Below are 17,500 nucleotides of genomic sequence, written 5' to 3'. Positions count from 1 at the left end.
CTGCTCCATACACCACACCATACATCATGCATTACATCATGCATTGCAGCATACATCACACCATACACTGCACCATACACCACACCATACATCATGCATCACATCATGCATTGCAGCATACATCACAACCATGCACTGCTCCATACACCACACCATACATATTCACATCATGCATTGCAGCATACATCACACCATACACTGCTCCATACACCACACCATACATCATGCATCACATCATGCATTGCAGCATACATCACACCATACACTGCTCCATACACCACACCATACATCATGCATCACATCATGCATTGCAGCATACATCACACCATACACTGCACCATACACCACACCATACATCATGCATCACATTATGCATTGCAGCATACATCACACCATACACTGCACCATACACCACACCATACATCATGTATCACATCATGCATTGCAGCATACATCACACCATACACTGCTCCATACACCACACCATACATCATGCATCACATCATGCATTGCAGCATACATCACACCATACACTGCTCCATACACCACACCATGCATCATGCATCACATCATGCATTGCAGCATACATCACACCATACACTGCGCCATACACCACACCATACATCATGCATCACATCATGCATTGCAGCATACATCACACCATGCACTGCTCCATACACCACACCATACATCATGCATCACATCATGCATTGCAGCATACATCACACCATACACTGCACCATACACCACACCATACATCATGCATCACACCATGCACTGCTCCATACATCATACATAACACCATACATCACACCATATATAGCACCATCATCATATATCACACCATACATCATGCATCAACCATACATCGCACCATACATCATATGTTGTACTATATGTCTTCCATCACATTATACATCATAGATCACAGTATACACCACACATAACACCATACACATACATCACAACATACAATATATATCACACAATACACCACATACAGGCATTGATAAGGCATACGTAAGGCACAGATACACAGGGTACACAACGGATTCAAGGAACATGTACACAGAGCACACACCTGATTCAAAGAATGTGTATGCACGGTACACACCTGATTCAAAGAACGTGTATGCAAGGTACACACCTGATTCAAGGAATGTGTATAGAGGGTACACACCTGATTCAAAGAACGTGTATGCAAGGTACACACCTGATTCAAGGAATGTGTATGGAGGGTACACACCTGATTCAAGGAACATGTATGGATGGTACACACCTGATTCAAGGAACGTGTATGCAGGGTACACACCTGATTCAAGGAACATGTATGGAGGGTACACACCTGATTCAAGGAACGTGTATGGAGGGTACACACCTGATTCAAGGAACATGTATGCTGGGTACACACCTGATTCAAGGCATGGGTACACAGGTTACACACCTGATTTATGTCATGGGTACACAGGGTACACACCTGATTCATGGCATGTGTTACACAGGGTACACACCTGATTCATGGCATGTGTTACACAGGGTACACACCTGATTCATGGCATGGGTACACAGGGTACACACCTGATTCATGTCATGGGTACACAGGTTACACACCTGATTCATGGCATGTGTTACACAGGGTACACACCTGATTCAAGGCATGGGTACACAGGTTACACACCTGATTCATGTCATGGGTACACAGGGTACACACCTGATAAGGCATAGGTACACAGGGTACACACCTGATTCATGGCATGGGTACACAGGGTACACACCTGATTCAAGGCATAGGTACACAGGGTACACACCTGATTCATGGCATGGGTACACAGGATACACACCTGATTCATGGCATGGGTACACAGGGTACATGCCTGATTCATGGCATGGGTACACAGGGTACACGCCTGATTCAAGGCATAGGTACACAGGGTACACACCTGATTCAAGGCATGGGTACACAGGGTACACACCTGATTCAAGGCATGGGTACACAGGGTACACACCTGATTCAAGGCATGGGTACACAGGGTACACACCTGATTCAAGGCATGGGTACACAGGGTACACACCTGATTCATGGCATGTGTTACACAGAGTACACACCTGATTCAAGGCATGTGTTACACAGGGTACACACCTGATTCAAGGCATGGGTACACAGGTTACACACCTGATTCAAGGCATGGGTACACAGGGTACACACCTGATTCAAGGCATGGGTACACAGGGTACACACCTGATTCAAGGCATGGGTACACAGGGTACACACCTGATTCATGGCATGTGTTACACAGAGTACACACCTGATTCAAGGCATGTGTTACACAGGGTACACACCTGATTCAAGGCATGGGTACACAGGTTACACACCTGATTCAAGGCATGGGTACACAGGGCACACACCTGATTCAAGGCATAGGTACACAGGGTACACACCTGATTCAAGGCATGTGTTACACAGAGTACACACCTGATTCAAGGCATGGGTACACAGGGTACACACCTGATTCATGGCATGTGTTACACAGAGTACACACCTGATTCAAGGCATGTGTTACACAGGGTACGCACCTGATTCAAGGCATGGGTACACAGGGTACACACCTGATTCAAGGCATGGGTACACACCTGATTCATGGCATGGGTACACAGGGTACACACCTGATTCATGTCCAGTTTGTTGAAACTCAGTCCAAACTTGGTGGGTATAATCGCCAGACCTCGCTTCCGCCAGCGGTTCTCGCTGTAACACACATGTAACACACATGTAACACACATGTAACACACAGGTTTTTTTTTATAGTAACACAAATGATGTGTACTACATGGTTCTCGCTGTAACACACATGTAACACACATGTAACACACAGGTTTTTTTATAGTAACACAAATGATGTGTACTACATGGTTCACACTGTAACACACGTGTAACACACATGTAACACACAGGGTTTTTTTATAGTAACACAAATGATGTGTACTACATGGTTCTCGCTGTAACACACATGTAACACACAGGTTTTTTTTATAGTAACACAAATGATGTGTACTACATGGTTCTCGCTGTAACACACGTGTAACACACATGTAACACACAGGTTTTTTTTTATAGTAACACAAATGATGTGTACTACATGGTTCTCGCTGTAACACACGTGTAACACACAGGTTTTTTTTTATAGTAACACAAATGATGTGTACTACATGGTTCTCGCTGTAACACACGTGTAACACACATGTAACACACAGGGTTTTTTTTATAGTAACACAAATGATGTGTACTACATGGTTCTCGCTGTAACACACGTGTAACACACATGTAACACACAGGTTTTTTTTATAGTAACACAAATGATGTGTACTACATGGTTCTCGCTGTAACACACGTGTAACACACATGTAACACACAGGGTTTTTTATAGTAACACAAATGATTTGTACTACACGCCTTAGAAAGAGCTAGGGTAATGTGCACTACATCTGTCTTCACTGAAAACAGACTGCACGATGTTCCACTGTCATGCATAGGTAACAAACAATTCATGTTTTTATTGCAACACACATTTTTAAAAAGTTTTTTCTTAACCATTTAACATACAGTACATCAAGCAATATCATTAATATTTCAAAAAAAATGGAATATACTGGTTATCATGATTTGTCTAGGTCTTTAGAGCAAATTACAGTTTACAAAAAAGTTACTCAAGTTGGCACTGCATTACATAATTCACACAGCTACACACACTTCCAACAATTTAGGAATTTCGCCAATACTTGTCATGAACAATACCCTGACAGATTGCGGAACATTAATTTGTCCTTTGAAATGAATAATGAAACAGAAAACAAAGCAACACAAATACAACTTCTTCAGGAAATACCACGGGTGATGTGTAAAGCTTTGACAATCACCTCAGGAGTGACATTTAAAGGTGACGTACAAAGCAGCTTTGACAATCACTTCAGTGGTGATGTAAAGGTGACATGAAAAGCAGCTTTGACAATCACTTCAGGGGTGATGTAAAGGTGACATGAAAAGCAGCTTTGACAATCACTTCAGGGGTGATGTAAAGGTGACATGAAAAGCAGCTTTGACAATCACTTCAGGGGTGATGTAAAGGCAACATGAAAAGCAGCTTTGACAATCACTTCAGGGGTGATGTAAAGGCAACATGAAAAGCAGCTCTGACAATCACTTCAGGGGTGATGCAAAGGTGACATGTAATGCAACTTTGACAATCACTTCAGGGGTGATGTAAAGGTGACATGTAATGCAACTTTGACAATTCAATGCAACTTGACAATAAATGCATACATCACAGGGGTGATGTAAAGGTGACATGTAATGCAACTTTGACAATCACCTAAGGGGTGACATGTACAGGTGTCATCACCTCTGGGTGATGTGTAAAGGTGACAATCACATCTGGGGTGATGTGTAAAGCTTTGACAATCACCTAAGGGGTGACATGTAAAGGTAACATGTAAAGCAGCTTTGACAATCACCTCTGGGATGATGTGTAAAGCTTTGACACACCTCAGGGGTGATGTGTAAAGCTTTGACACACCTCAGGGGTGATGTGTACAGCTTTGACAATCACCTCTGGGATGATGTGTAAAGCTTTGACACACCTCAGGGGTGATGTGTAAAGCTTTGACACACCTCAAGGGTGATGTGTAAAGCTTTGACACACCTCAGGGGTGATGTGTACAGCTTTGACAAACCTCAGGGGTGATGTGTACAGCTTTGACACACCTCAGGGGTGATGTGTACAGCTTTGACACACCTCAGGGGTGATGTGTACAGCTTTGACACACCTCAGGGGTGATGTGTAAAGCTTTGACACACGTCAGGGGTGATGTGTACAGCTTTGACACACCTCAGGGGTGATGTGTACAGCTTTGACACACCTCAGGGGTGATGTGTACAGCTTTGACACACCTCAGGGGTGATGTGTAAAGTAGCTCTGACAATCTAACCCAGTGGGGTGGGTGAACGAGGAGGGAGACACACAACAACCAAGAAAAAAGATCCCTTCCAGTCATCAGCAGCCTTACCCTCCATGCTCTGCCCCACCTGTTGGACCTATGTCACCTGTGCTACCTATCTCACATGATGAAGTGAATGTCTTCCAGTCATCAGCAGCCTTACCCTCCATGCTCTGTCCCACCTGTTGGACCTATGTCACCTGTGCTACCTATCTCACATGATGAAGTGAATCCCTTCCAGTCATCAGCAGCCTTACCCTCCATGCTCTGCCCCACCTGTTGGACCTATGTCACCTGTGCTACCTATCTCACATGATGAAGTGAATCCCTTCCAGTCATCAGCAGCCTTACCCTCCATGCTCTGTCTCACCTGTTGAACCTGTCTCACCTGATGAAGTGAATGCCTTCCATTCATCAGAGACCTTACCATCAAAGCTCTGTTGAACCTGTTGAACCTGTTTCACCTGATGAAGTGAATGCCTTCCATTCATCAGAGACCTTACCATCAAAGTTCTGTTGAACCTGTTGAACCTGTTTCACCTGATGAAGTGAATGCCATCCTATCATCAGAAACCTTACCATCAAAGTTCTGTTGAACCTGTTGAACCTGTTTCACCTGATGAAGTGAATGCCTTCCATTCATCAGAGACCTTACCATCAAAGTTCTGTTGAACCTGTTGAACCTGTTTCACCTGATGAAGTGAATGCCTTCCATTCATCAGAGACCTTACCCACCATGCTCTGCCCCACCTGTTGGACCTGTTTCACCTGATGAAGTGAATGCCTTCCATTCATCAGAGACCTTACCCACCATGCTCTGTCTCACCTGTTGAAGTGGTCCACCTGGCGGCGCCTGGCAGCGAAGTCACTCTGCTGCAGACAGTCCTGCCAACAGCTCTGGAGCTTCACGCCTTCCAGCACCTGGTTGTAGTGAGTACAGTCCCCTTCTTTGTAGAAGTTCATCTCTCTCAGCTGGAACCCAACCATAACACAGCTGTTGGAAACAAAGGACCGGTTCTCCCTCAGTACAGACAGCCGTTAGAAACAAAGGACCGGTTCTCCCTCAGTACAGACAGCCGTTAGAAACAAAGGACCGGCTCTCCCTCAGTACAGACAGCCGTTAGAAGCAAAACAAGTTCTGAAGAACAAACAGCTGTTTACAAACAAAAGACCGTTTCTCCTGAAACACAGACACACTCAGTCTCTTGTCAAAATTAGAACAGTCATCACCATCATGATTACAAAAACAATAACAATAGTAAGGAGGAGGAGGAGCAGAAGAAGAACAACAAAAACAAGAAGACCAAGAACAAGATGCTCACTGACTATGATACACTGTAGTCCTAACGCGACACAGAAAACACAGAAAGGTGTGCTGCTAACGCATGCCCAGAGGCACCAGGCGAAGTCTGACCTTTTCGGGAGCCATGTCCAGGAAAGAGGCGACCTGAGCGATGCACGCCTCCATGACCAACATGCCCTGGGGTCCCCCAAAGCCCCGGAATGCCGTGTTGGAGGGCAGGTTGGTGCGGCACATGTACCCCGTGGTCTTCAGGTGGGGCAGGTGGTAACAGTTATCCACGTGGAACAGTGCGCGGTTCATCACCTATACATAGGTCACAGTTCATCACCTGTACATAGGTCACGGTTCATCACCTGTACATAGGTCATGGTTCATCACCTGTACATAGGTCACGGTTCATCACCTGTACATTCATCACCTGTACATAGGTCATGGTTCATCACCTGTACATAGGTCACGGTTCATCACCTGTACATAGATCACGGTTCATCACCTGTACATAGGCCATGGTTCATCACCTGTACATAGGCCATGGTTCATCACCTGTACATAGGCCATGGTTCATCACCTGTACATAGGCCATGGTTCATCACCTGTACAAAGGCCATGGTTCATCACAGTTAACTGCCAGAGTTCGTTGCTGTTAACTGGACACATCTCTTCACCTGTCAAGAGCCTACAGTTCATTACCCCACTCAGGTAAACATCTCCATAAACTACTTCAGTCCACTCAGGTAAACATCTCCATAAACTACTTCAGTCCATTCAGGTAAACATCAACAAACTACTTCAGTCCACTCAGGTAAACATCTCCATAAACTACTTCAGTCCACTCAGGTAAACATCTCCATAAACTACTTCAGTCCATTCAGGTAAACATCTCCATAAACTACTTCAGTCCATTCAGGTAAACATCAACAAACTACTTCAGTCCACTCAGGTAAACATCTCCATAAACTACTTCAGTCCACTCAGGTAAACATCTCCATAAACTACTCCAGTCCATTCAGGTAAACATCAACAAACTACTTCAGTCCACTCAGGTAACATCCCCATAAACTACTTCAGTCCACTCAGGTAAACATCTCCATAAACTACTTCAGTCCACTCAGGTAAACATCTCCATAAACTACTCCAGTCCATTCACATAAACATGTCCATAAATACTTCAGTCCATTCAGGTAAACATCCACATAAACTACTTCAGTCCACTCAGGTAAACATCCCCATAAACTACTTCAGTCCATTCAGGTAAACATCAACAAACTACTTCAGTCCACTCAGGTAAACATCAACATAAACTACTTCAGTCCATTCAGGTAAACATCAACATAAACTACTTCAGTCCATTCAGGTAAACATCAACATAAACTACTTCAGTCCACTCAGGTAAACATCAACATAAACTACTTCAGTCCATTAAGTAAACATCTCTGTAAACTGCTTCAGTCCACTGACATAAACATGTCCATAAACTACTTCAGTCCATTCAGGTAAACATCAACAAACTACTTCAGTCCACTCAGGTAAACATCAACATAAACTACTTCAGTCCATTCAGGTAAACATCAACATAAACTACTTCAGTCCATAAAGGTAAACATCTCTATAAACTACTTCAGTCCATTTTTGTAAACATCTCTGTAAACTACTTCAGTCCATTAAGGTAAACATGTCCATAAACTACTTCAGTCCATTAAGGTAAACATCTCTGTAAACTACTTCAGTCCATAAAGGTAAACATCTCTATAAACTACTTCAGTCCATTAAGGTAAACATCTCTGTAAACTACTTCAGTCCATTAAGGTAAACATCTCCATAAACTACTTCAGTCCACTGACATAAACATGTCCATAAACTACTTCAGTCCATTGACATAAAGATGTCCATAAACTACTTCAGTCCATTAAGGTAAACATCTCCATAAACTACTTCAGTCCATTGACATAAACATGTCCATAAACTACTTCAGTCCACTGACATAAACATGTCCATAAACTACTTCAGTCCATTGACATAAAGATGTCCATAAACTACTTCAGTCCATTAAGGTAAACATCTCCATAAACTACTTCAGTCCATTGACATAAACATGTCCATAAACTACTGTGTGTGTGTTGGGGCCAGAGGAAGACAGACACTCCAACTCACGCCAATGCTGAGGTCCAGGGAACTGCCAGCGTTGAGGTAGATGTCGATGTTGAGGGACAGCAGACGGCCACCCGAGGTGAAGCCCACCTTGTACCTGGCCAGGACCGGGTGGCGGGTACCCGTCATCATCATGTCCTCGTCACGGTCCAACATGCAGCGCACCGCCCGCTTCGCTCTGTCATGTAGACATGTCTATCACAACACACTGTGTACTTCACTCTGTCATGTAGACATGTCTATCACAATACTTCGCTCTGTCATGTAGACATGTCTATCACAACACACTGTGTACTTCACTCTGTCATGTAGACATGTCTATCACAATACTTCGCTCTGTCATGTAGACATGTCTATCACAACACACTGTATACTTTGCTCTGTCATGTAGACATATCTATCACAACACACTGTGTACTTCGCTCTGTCATGTAGACATGTCTATCACAACACACTGTGTACTTCACTCTGTCATGTAGACATGTCTATCACAATACTTTGCTCTGTCATATAGACATGTCTATCACAACACACTGTGTACTTCGCTCTGTCATGAAGACACTTCTATCATAATACTTCGCTCTGTCATGAAGACATGTCTATCTCAATACTTCACTCTGTCATGCAGACATGTCTATCTCAATACTTCACTCTGTCATGCAGACATGTCTATCTCAATACTTCACTCTGTCATGAAGACATGTCTATCACAATACTTCACTCTGTCATGCAGACATGTCTATCACAATACTTCACTCTGTCATGAAGACATGTCTATCACAATACTTCACTCTGTCATGCAGACATGTCTATCATAATACTTCACTCTGTCATGAAGACATGTCTATCACAATACTTCACTCTGTCATGAAGACATGTCTATCACAATACTTCACTCTGTCATGTAGACATGTCTATCATAATACTTCACTCTGTCATGAAGACACTTCTATCACAATACTTCACTCTGTCATGCAGACATGTCTATCATAATACTTCACTCTGTCATGAAGACATGTCTATCACAATACTTCAACCTGTCATGTAGACATGTCTATCATAATACTTCACTCTGTCATGCAGACATGTCTATCATAATACTTCACTCTGTCACAGGTAGACATGTCTATCACAACACATAATTCACTCTGCCACAGGTAGACATGTCTATCACAACACATAATTCACTCTGCCACAGGTAGACATGTCTATCACAACACATAATTCACTCTGTCACAGGTAGACATGTCTATCACAACACATAATTCACTCTGCCACAGGTAGACATGTCTATCACAACACATAATTCACTCTGCCACAGGTAGACATGTCTATCACAACACATAATTCACTCTGCCACAGGTAGACATGTCTATCACAACACATAATTCACTCTGCCACAGGTAGACATGTCTATCACAACACATAATTCACTCTGCCACAGGTAGACATGTCTATCACAACACATAATTCACTCTGCCACAGGTAGACATGTCTATCACAACACATAATTCACTCTGTCCACAGGTAGACATGTCTATCACAACACATAATTCACTCTGCCACAGGTAGACATGTCTATCACAACACATAATTCACTCTGCCACAGGTAGACATGTCTATCACAACACATAATTCACTCTGCCACAGGTAGACGAGCCAACAGGTGGGAGGGAGGAAAGGGAGACGAGCCAACAGGTGGGAGGGAGGAAAGGGAGACAAGCCAACAGGTGGGAGGGAGGAAAGGGAGACGAGCCAACAGGTGGGAGGGAGGAGGAGACGAGCCAACAGGTGGGAGGGAGGAAAGGGAGACGAGCCAACAGGTGGGAGGGAGGAGGGAGGAAAGGGAGACAAGCCAACAGGTGGGAGGGAGGAGGGAGGAAAGGGAGACAAGCCAACAGGTGGGAGGGAGGAAAGGGAGACGAGCCAACAGGTGGGAGGGAGGAAAGGGAGACAAGCCAACAGGTGGGAGGGAGGAAAGGGAGACAAGCCAACAGGTGGGAGGGAGGAAAGGGAGACGAGCCAACAGGTGGGAGGGAGGAAAGGGAGACGAGCCAACAGGGGGGAGGGAGGAAAGGGAGACGAGCCAAAAGGTGGGAGGGAGGAAAGGGAGACAAGCCAACATGGGGGAGGGAGGAAAGGGAGACAAGCCAACAGGTGGGAGGGAGGAAAGGGAGACGAGCCAACAGGTGGGAGGGAGGAAAGGGAGACAAGCCAACAGGGGGGAGGGAGGAAAGGGAGACGAGCCAACAGGTGGGAGGGAGGAAAGGGAGACAAGCCAACAGGTGGGAGGGAGGAAAGGGAGACGAGCCAACAGGTGGGAGGGAGGAAAGGGAAACGAGCCAACAGGTGGGAGGGAGGAAAGGGAGACGAGCCAACAGGTGGGAGGGAACGAGCCAACAGGTGGGAGGGAGGAAAGGGAGACAAGCCAACATGGGGGAGGGAGGAAAGGGAGACGAGCCAACAGGTGGGAGGGAGGAAAGGGAGACGAGCCAACAGGGGGGAGGGAGGAAAGGGAGACAAGCCAACAGGTGGGAGGGAGGAAAGGGAGACGAGCCAACAGGGGGGAGGGAGGAAAGGGAGACAAGCCAACAGGTGGGAGGGAGGAAAGGGAGACCAGCCAACAGGTGGGAGGGAGGAAAGGGAGACGAGCCAACAGGTGGGAGGGAGGAGGGAGGAAAGGGAGACGAGCCAACAGGTGGGAGGGAGGAAAGGGAGACGAGCCAACAGGTGGGAGGGAGGAAAGGGAGACGAGCCAACAGGTGGGAGGGAGGAAAGGGAGACAAGCCAACAGGTGGGAGGGAGGAAAGGGAGACGAGCCAACAGGTGGGAGGGAGGAAAGGGAGACTAGCCAACAGGTGGGAGGGAGGAAAGGGAGACAAGCCAACAGGTGGGAGGGAGGAAAGGGAAACGAGCCAACAGGTGGGAGGGAGGAAAGGGAGACAAGCCAATAATAATAATAATAATAATAATAATAATGGATACTTATATAGCACACTATCCAGAAATCTGCTCTAGGTGCTTTACAAAAACGCTTTTGATAACATAAAACATTATATCTATGTTACATACACACACCAAAATGTGACCACACACACACACACACACGCACGCACGCACTTACGCGCACACACACACGCACGCACGCACACACACACACACACACTGCATACATACATTTTAACATACATGTGTATCTAACAGCTACCCTAACAAATACGCACACATAGGCAGGCACAAACTTACATAAACACACGCACACACAATACACATTCATATACATGCATGTAGTTGTGGACCTGCCACAATTGAACTTATTGCTGAGGGAAAAGGTGAGTTTTGAGACGAGATTTAAAAGATGCGAGGGAATCAGAGTGACGGAGGTTATCAGGGAGCTTGTTCCACGTCTTTGGCGATTGAAAAGAAAACGATCTGTGTCCATAGGTCTTACTTCTGACGTGAGGTATCCTGAGAAGTCGAGTATCAGAGGAAGAACGGAGCTGGCGAGACGGGGTATAGATATGGATGAGTTCAGAAAGATACTTGGGGCCAGATCCGTTGACTGCAGAAAAGGTCAGAGTGGATAGCTTATAGTCTATTCGATCAGAAACAGGCAACCAGTGGAGAGACTGAAAGAGTGGAGAAACATGGTCAAATTTAGAAGCTCTGCAAATGAGTCTGGCAGCGTTATTCTGAATTCGTTGGAGTCTGTCTAACAGGTATTTGGGAAGGCCGGCCAAAAGAGAGTTGCAGTAATCCAATCTTGAGAGAACCAGAGAGCATACAAGTGTCTTGGTTGCATCGGTTGAGAGATAGTGGCGGATAGAGCTGATTCTACGCAGTTCCAAATAGGCAACTTTACAGATATTCGAAATGTGCTGTTGGAAGGAAAGAGACTGGTCCAGGATTACACCAAGACTGCGAACAGAGGGAGAAAGTGAAACAGGTGTGCTATTGATCAGAACAGAGTCAGGAAAGGAAGGATGTTGACGAAACTTCTTTGGACAGGTTATCATCAATTCAGTCTTATCATCATTTAATTGCAGCTTGTTGAGAGTCATCCAGTCCTTTAGGCCAGCAATGCACTCCTGTGTTTGAGTCACCAGTGCATTAAATTCAGCTATGGAAGCCGAGCCAACAGGTGGGAGGGAGGAAAGGGAGACAAGCCAACAGGTGGGAGGGAGGAAAGGGAGACGAGCCAACAGGTGGGAGGGAGGAAAGGGAGACCAGCCAACAGGTGGGAGGGAGGAAAGGGAGACAAGCCAACAGGTGGGAGGGAGGAAAGGGAGACAAGCCAACAGGTGGGAGGGAGGAGGGAGGAAAGGGAGACGAGCCAACAGGTGGGAGGGAGAAAAGGGAGACAAGCCAACAGGTGGGAGGGAGGAAAGGGAGACGAGCCAACAGGTGGGAGGGAGGAAAGGGAGACGAGCCAACAGGTGGGAGGGAGGAAAGGGAGACCAGCCAACAGGTGGGAGGGAGGAAAGGGAGACAAGCCAACAGGTGGGAGGGAGGAAAGGGAGACCAGCCAACAGGTGGGAGGGAGGAGGGAGGAAAGGGAGACGAGCCAACAGGTGGGAGGGAGGAAAGGGAGACAAGCCAACAGGTGGGAGGGAGGAAAGGGAGACGAGCCAACAGGTGGGAGGGAGGAAAGGGAGACGAGCCAACAGGTGGGAGGGAGGAAAGGGAGACCAGCCAACAGGTGGGAGGGAGGAAAGGGAGACGAGCCAACAGGTGGGAGGGAGGAGGGAGGAAAGGGAGACCAGCCAACAGGTGGGAGGGAGGAAAGGGAGACCAGCCAACAGGTGGGAGGGAGGAAAGGGAGACCAGCCAACAGGTGGGAGGGAGGAAAGGGAGACGAGCCAACAGGTGGGAGGGAGGAGGGAGGAAAGGGAGACGAGCCAACAGGGGGGAGGGAGGAAAGGGAGACGAGCCAACAGGTGGGAGGGAGGAAAGGGAGACGAGCCAACAGGTGGGAGGGAGGAAAGGGAGACAAGCCAACAGGTGGGAGGGAGGAAAGGGAGACAAGCCAACAGGTGGGGAGGGAGGAAAGGGAGACGAGCCAACAGGTGGGAGGGAGGAAAGGGAGACGAGCCAACAGGTGGGAGGGAGGAGGGAGGAAAGGGAGACGAGCCAACAGGGGGGAGGGAGGAAAGGGAGACAAGCCAACAGGTGGGAGGGAGGAAAGGGAGACGAGCCAACAGGTGGGAGGGAGGAAAGGGAGACGAGCCAACAGGTGGGAGGGAGGAAAGGGAGACAAGCCAACAGGTGGGAGGGAGGAGGGACGTACTTGTGAGCAGCCACGGCCAGAGGAGCTGCCATCACGTTGGATCTGGTTTCCTTGCCCCCAAACCCTCCTCCTGTCACAGAGAGAGAGAGAGAGAGAGAGAGAGAGAGAAAGCATGTAAACACGTATGCTCACTTTATTATCAACCACACATTACACATTACATATGGACCAGGCTGATGACTAGATCTACACTGAAATGGTTGATAATTGCACAGTTGTCTTTTATACACCTTTGGTTGGTTCAAGGCACAGGGCATTGACTGCTATGGGGAAGAAGCTGTTGGCGAAGGACTGATTTGGGTCCCAACACTTTTGTACCAACAACCTGAGGGGTACATCTGAGCCCAGAAGCTGGATGGGATTCATTCTGACTGCCTGACTTTGCTTTTCTGAGTAGCTGCTTACGGTATATGGTATATATCATCCAGATGTGGAAGATCACACCTGATAATGTTGGTGGCAGTTTTTTTTGGTTGTTTTTTGTTGTTGTTGTTGTTGGTTTTGGGGGGGGGGTTTACAGTTTGTTTACAGCTGTGATTTCAGCCTTAGAAATGTTTCCATACAAAACAGTAATACCGAAGGTTAACACACTTTCAATGACGGCTCTGTAGAAGTGAACCATAATTTCTTCTTTTTTTTTCTTTTTTTTAAATTTTTCTCCCATATCAAATCATTATAAATGATCAGTCTGAGAAATTTCATTGATGATCTCTCCTTACTTGTCTTTAATGACCAGAGGTGTGAGGTCAGACTTGTCTTTAATGACCAGAGGTATGGGGTCAGACTTGTCTTTAATGACCAGAGGTATGGGGTCAGACTTGTCTTTAATGACCAGAGGTATGGGGTCAGACTTGTCTTTAATGACCAGAGGTGTGAAGTCAGACTTGTCTTTAATGACCAGAGGTGTGAGGTCAGACTTGTCTTTAATGACCAGAAGTGTGAGGTCAGACTTGTCTTTAATGGCCAGAGGTATGGGGTCAGACTTGTCTTTAATGACCAGAGGTATGGGGTCAGACTTGTCTTTAATGACCAGAGGTGTGAGGTCAGACTTGTCTTTAATGACCAGAGGTATGGGGTCAGACTTGTCTTTAATGACCAGAGGTATGGGGTCAGACTTGTCTTTAATGACCAGAGGTGTGAGGTCAGACTTGTCTTTAATGACCAGAGGTGTGGGGTCAGACTTGTCTTTAATGACCAGAGGTATGAGGTCAGACTTGTCTTTAATGACCAGAGGTATGGGGTCAGACTTGTCTTTAATGACCAGAGGTATGAGGTCAGACTTGTCTTTAATGACCAGAGGTGTGAGGTCAGACTTGTCTTCAATGACCAGAGGTATGGGGTCAGACTTGTCTTTAATGACCAGAGGTATGGGGTCAGACTTGTCTTTAATGACCAGAGGTATGGGGTCAGACTTGGTCTTCCTCAAATCTACAACCAGTTCTTCTGGTTCCAATACCTTAAGTGCTAAGTTGTTTTGATCACACCAGCTGACATGTATTTTTACTCACCACTGTCTGTTATCAGACATTCTAGACCAGTGTCTTCAGCGAATGTAACCATGGTATTACATCCCTTATGGGATGCAGTGTCATGTGTTCTAGACCAGTGTCTTCAGCGAATGTAACCATGGTATTACATCCCTTATGGGATGCAGTGTCGTGTTCTAGACCAGTGTCTTCAGCGAATGTAACCATGGTATTACATCCATTATGGGATGCAGTGTCATGTGTTCTAGACCAGTGTCTTCAGCGAATGTAACCATGGTATTACATCCCTTATGGGATGCAGTGTCATGTGTTCTAGACCAGTGTCTTCAGCGAATGTAACCATGGTATCACATCCATTATGGGATGCAGTGTCATGTGTTCTAGACCAGTGTCTTCAGCGAATGTAACCATGGTATTACATCCCTTATGGGATGCAGTGTCGTGTTCTAGACCAGTGTCTTCAGCGAATGTAACCATGGTATTACATCCATTATGGGATGCAGTGTCATGTGTTCTAGACCAGTGTCTTCAGCGAATGTAACCATGGTATTACATCCATTATGGGATGCAGTGTCATGTGTTCTAGACCAGTGTCTTCAGCGAATGTAACCATGGTATCACATCCATTATGGGATGCAGTGTCATGTGTTCTAGACCAGTGTCTTCAGCGAATGTAACCATGGTATTACATCCATTATGGGATGCAGTGTCATGTGTTCTAGACCAGTGTCTTCAGCGAATGTAACCATGGTATTACATCCCTTATGGGATGCAGTGTCGTGTTCTAGACCAGTGTCTTCAGCGAATGTAACCATGGTATTACATCCATTATGGGATGCAGTGTCATGTGTTCTAGACCAGTGTCTTCAGCGAATGTAACCATGGTATCACATCCATTATGGGATGCAGTGTCAAGTGTAAATAATGAATGCAACAGTGGGAATAGAACACATCCTTGTGGGATGCTTATGTTGAGAATACATGGGGAGGAGGTGAGGTCACCAATTTAAACAACTTGAGGTCTTTATCTAAGAAAATCTAGGATCCATGCAAAAACTGATTTGGGTAGCGAGAGTTCATTCAATTTGAATTCAGTTTCAATGGTACTATTGTACTGAATGAAGATTTGTAATCAATAAAAAGGATCCCAGTATATCTGTTGGAATTTCTGATATGTCTGAGGACATGGCAAAAACCAGTGTTAATGGTATCTTCAACCGGTCTGTCGCCAGTTGGGTGAACTGAAAAGGGTCAAAAGGTGGGAAATGCAGGTTTTAGATATTGCAGAATGAAGCACTAAAATGTCTGAGTGAAAACTGATGTAAAGGCTACAGGATGATAATCATTAAGACAGACAGGCTGTGCTTTTTTTGGAAGAGGAATGATTTTTTATTTCTAAAGCAGTGTGGCGCCACACATGACTGAAGGGACATAAAGACGTCAGTGAAGACACTAGATAGTTGGACTGCACACTTCCTCAAAGTTGTCAGGGCCAGCAGCTTTTCTCATTTTCAGACGACTGAAGTGGCGTCTGACTTCATTCTCTTGAACTATGAAAGGTGAAGGGGGTAGTGTTGGGTATAACCACATCAATTAGACAACAATTTATCAAATGTGGAATAAATGTGTTTAGTGTTTTGGTAGATTTCTGTCAGTGTTGTCGACTGTCTGGTGGGTCATTTTGTTGTCAGTGATGTTCTGTAGTCCGGTCCACATGTTCCTTGTTGTTTGCAGGCAAATCGTCTTCTGGTATTTTTGCTAAATAAAAACATTGCTTTCTTAATACAATTTTCAACTTTCCTTTTTTACTTGACTTTAAACTGATTTAACACTGATTCATGAAGTGCTATATCTTTTTCCTCAAGTTCTTACCCAACAGTTCCATTACACCACAGTTTATCATTTACAAATACTTTTTGTCGGAACACACACACTCACAGAGAAGGCAATATGACCCATGTGGTGTCAATGCACCTTTTTGATGAAATCATTGGCAGAGTCCTTAAAAACACTCCAGTCCTGCAAGGTCTCTAAGTCTATTGTTGTATTGTTTTAACAACAGGCTTTCCAATGTCTGTTGTTTATACACTGGTACTGGATACACCATGTTGTCAACAGACTGGGTGCAACATTGGGGACTTGATAGGGGTGGGCGTAAAGAAGATAACTGGCGTAAGCTTGGTACTGTACGATATTGTTATAACTAATGATTTTGCTGTAGGTCCGCATGCCTAAGGCACCTAGCCCTTTTACACACATGTGGTGTAGCCTGTATGGGTCACT

General features: G+C 45.6%; 1 protein-coding gene across 2 annotated transcripts in view; it reads right to left on the bottom strand.

Annotated features, from left to right (window-relative positions):
* The window catches only part of LOC143296016 (xanthine dehydrogenase/oxidase-like), a 103,706-nt gene that overhangs the window by 19,105 nt on the left and 67,101 nt on the right, over positions 1-17,500 (bottom strand). For both annotated transcript variants that reach the window (XM_076607756.1, XM_076607757.1), the window contains 5 exons: positions 13,731-13,800; positions 8,447-8,621; positions 6,407-6,598; positions 5,819-5,964; positions 2,665-2,746 (listed from right to left, as the gene is read on the bottom strand). In XM_076607756.1, the coding sequence (XP_076463871.1) occupies positions 2,665-2,746; positions 5,819-5,964; positions 6,407-6,598; positions 8,447-8,621; positions 13,731-13,800 (665 nt within the window). The remainder of the gene's footprint in view (positions 1-2,664; positions 2,747-5,818; positions 5,965-6,406; positions 6,599-8,446; positions 8,622-13,730; positions 13,801-17,500) is intronic.

The sequence above is a fragment of the Babylonia areolata genome, chromosome 21 (genome assembly GCF_041734735.1).
Source record: "Babylonia areolata isolate BAREFJ2019XMU chromosome 21, ASM4173473v1, whole genome shotgun sequence".
Taxonomy (NCBI): Eukaryota; Metazoa; Mollusca; class Gastropoda; order Neogastropoda; family Buccinidae; genus Babylonia; species Babylonia areolata.
This window is presented reverse-complemented; position numbering and strand designations above follow the sequence as displayed.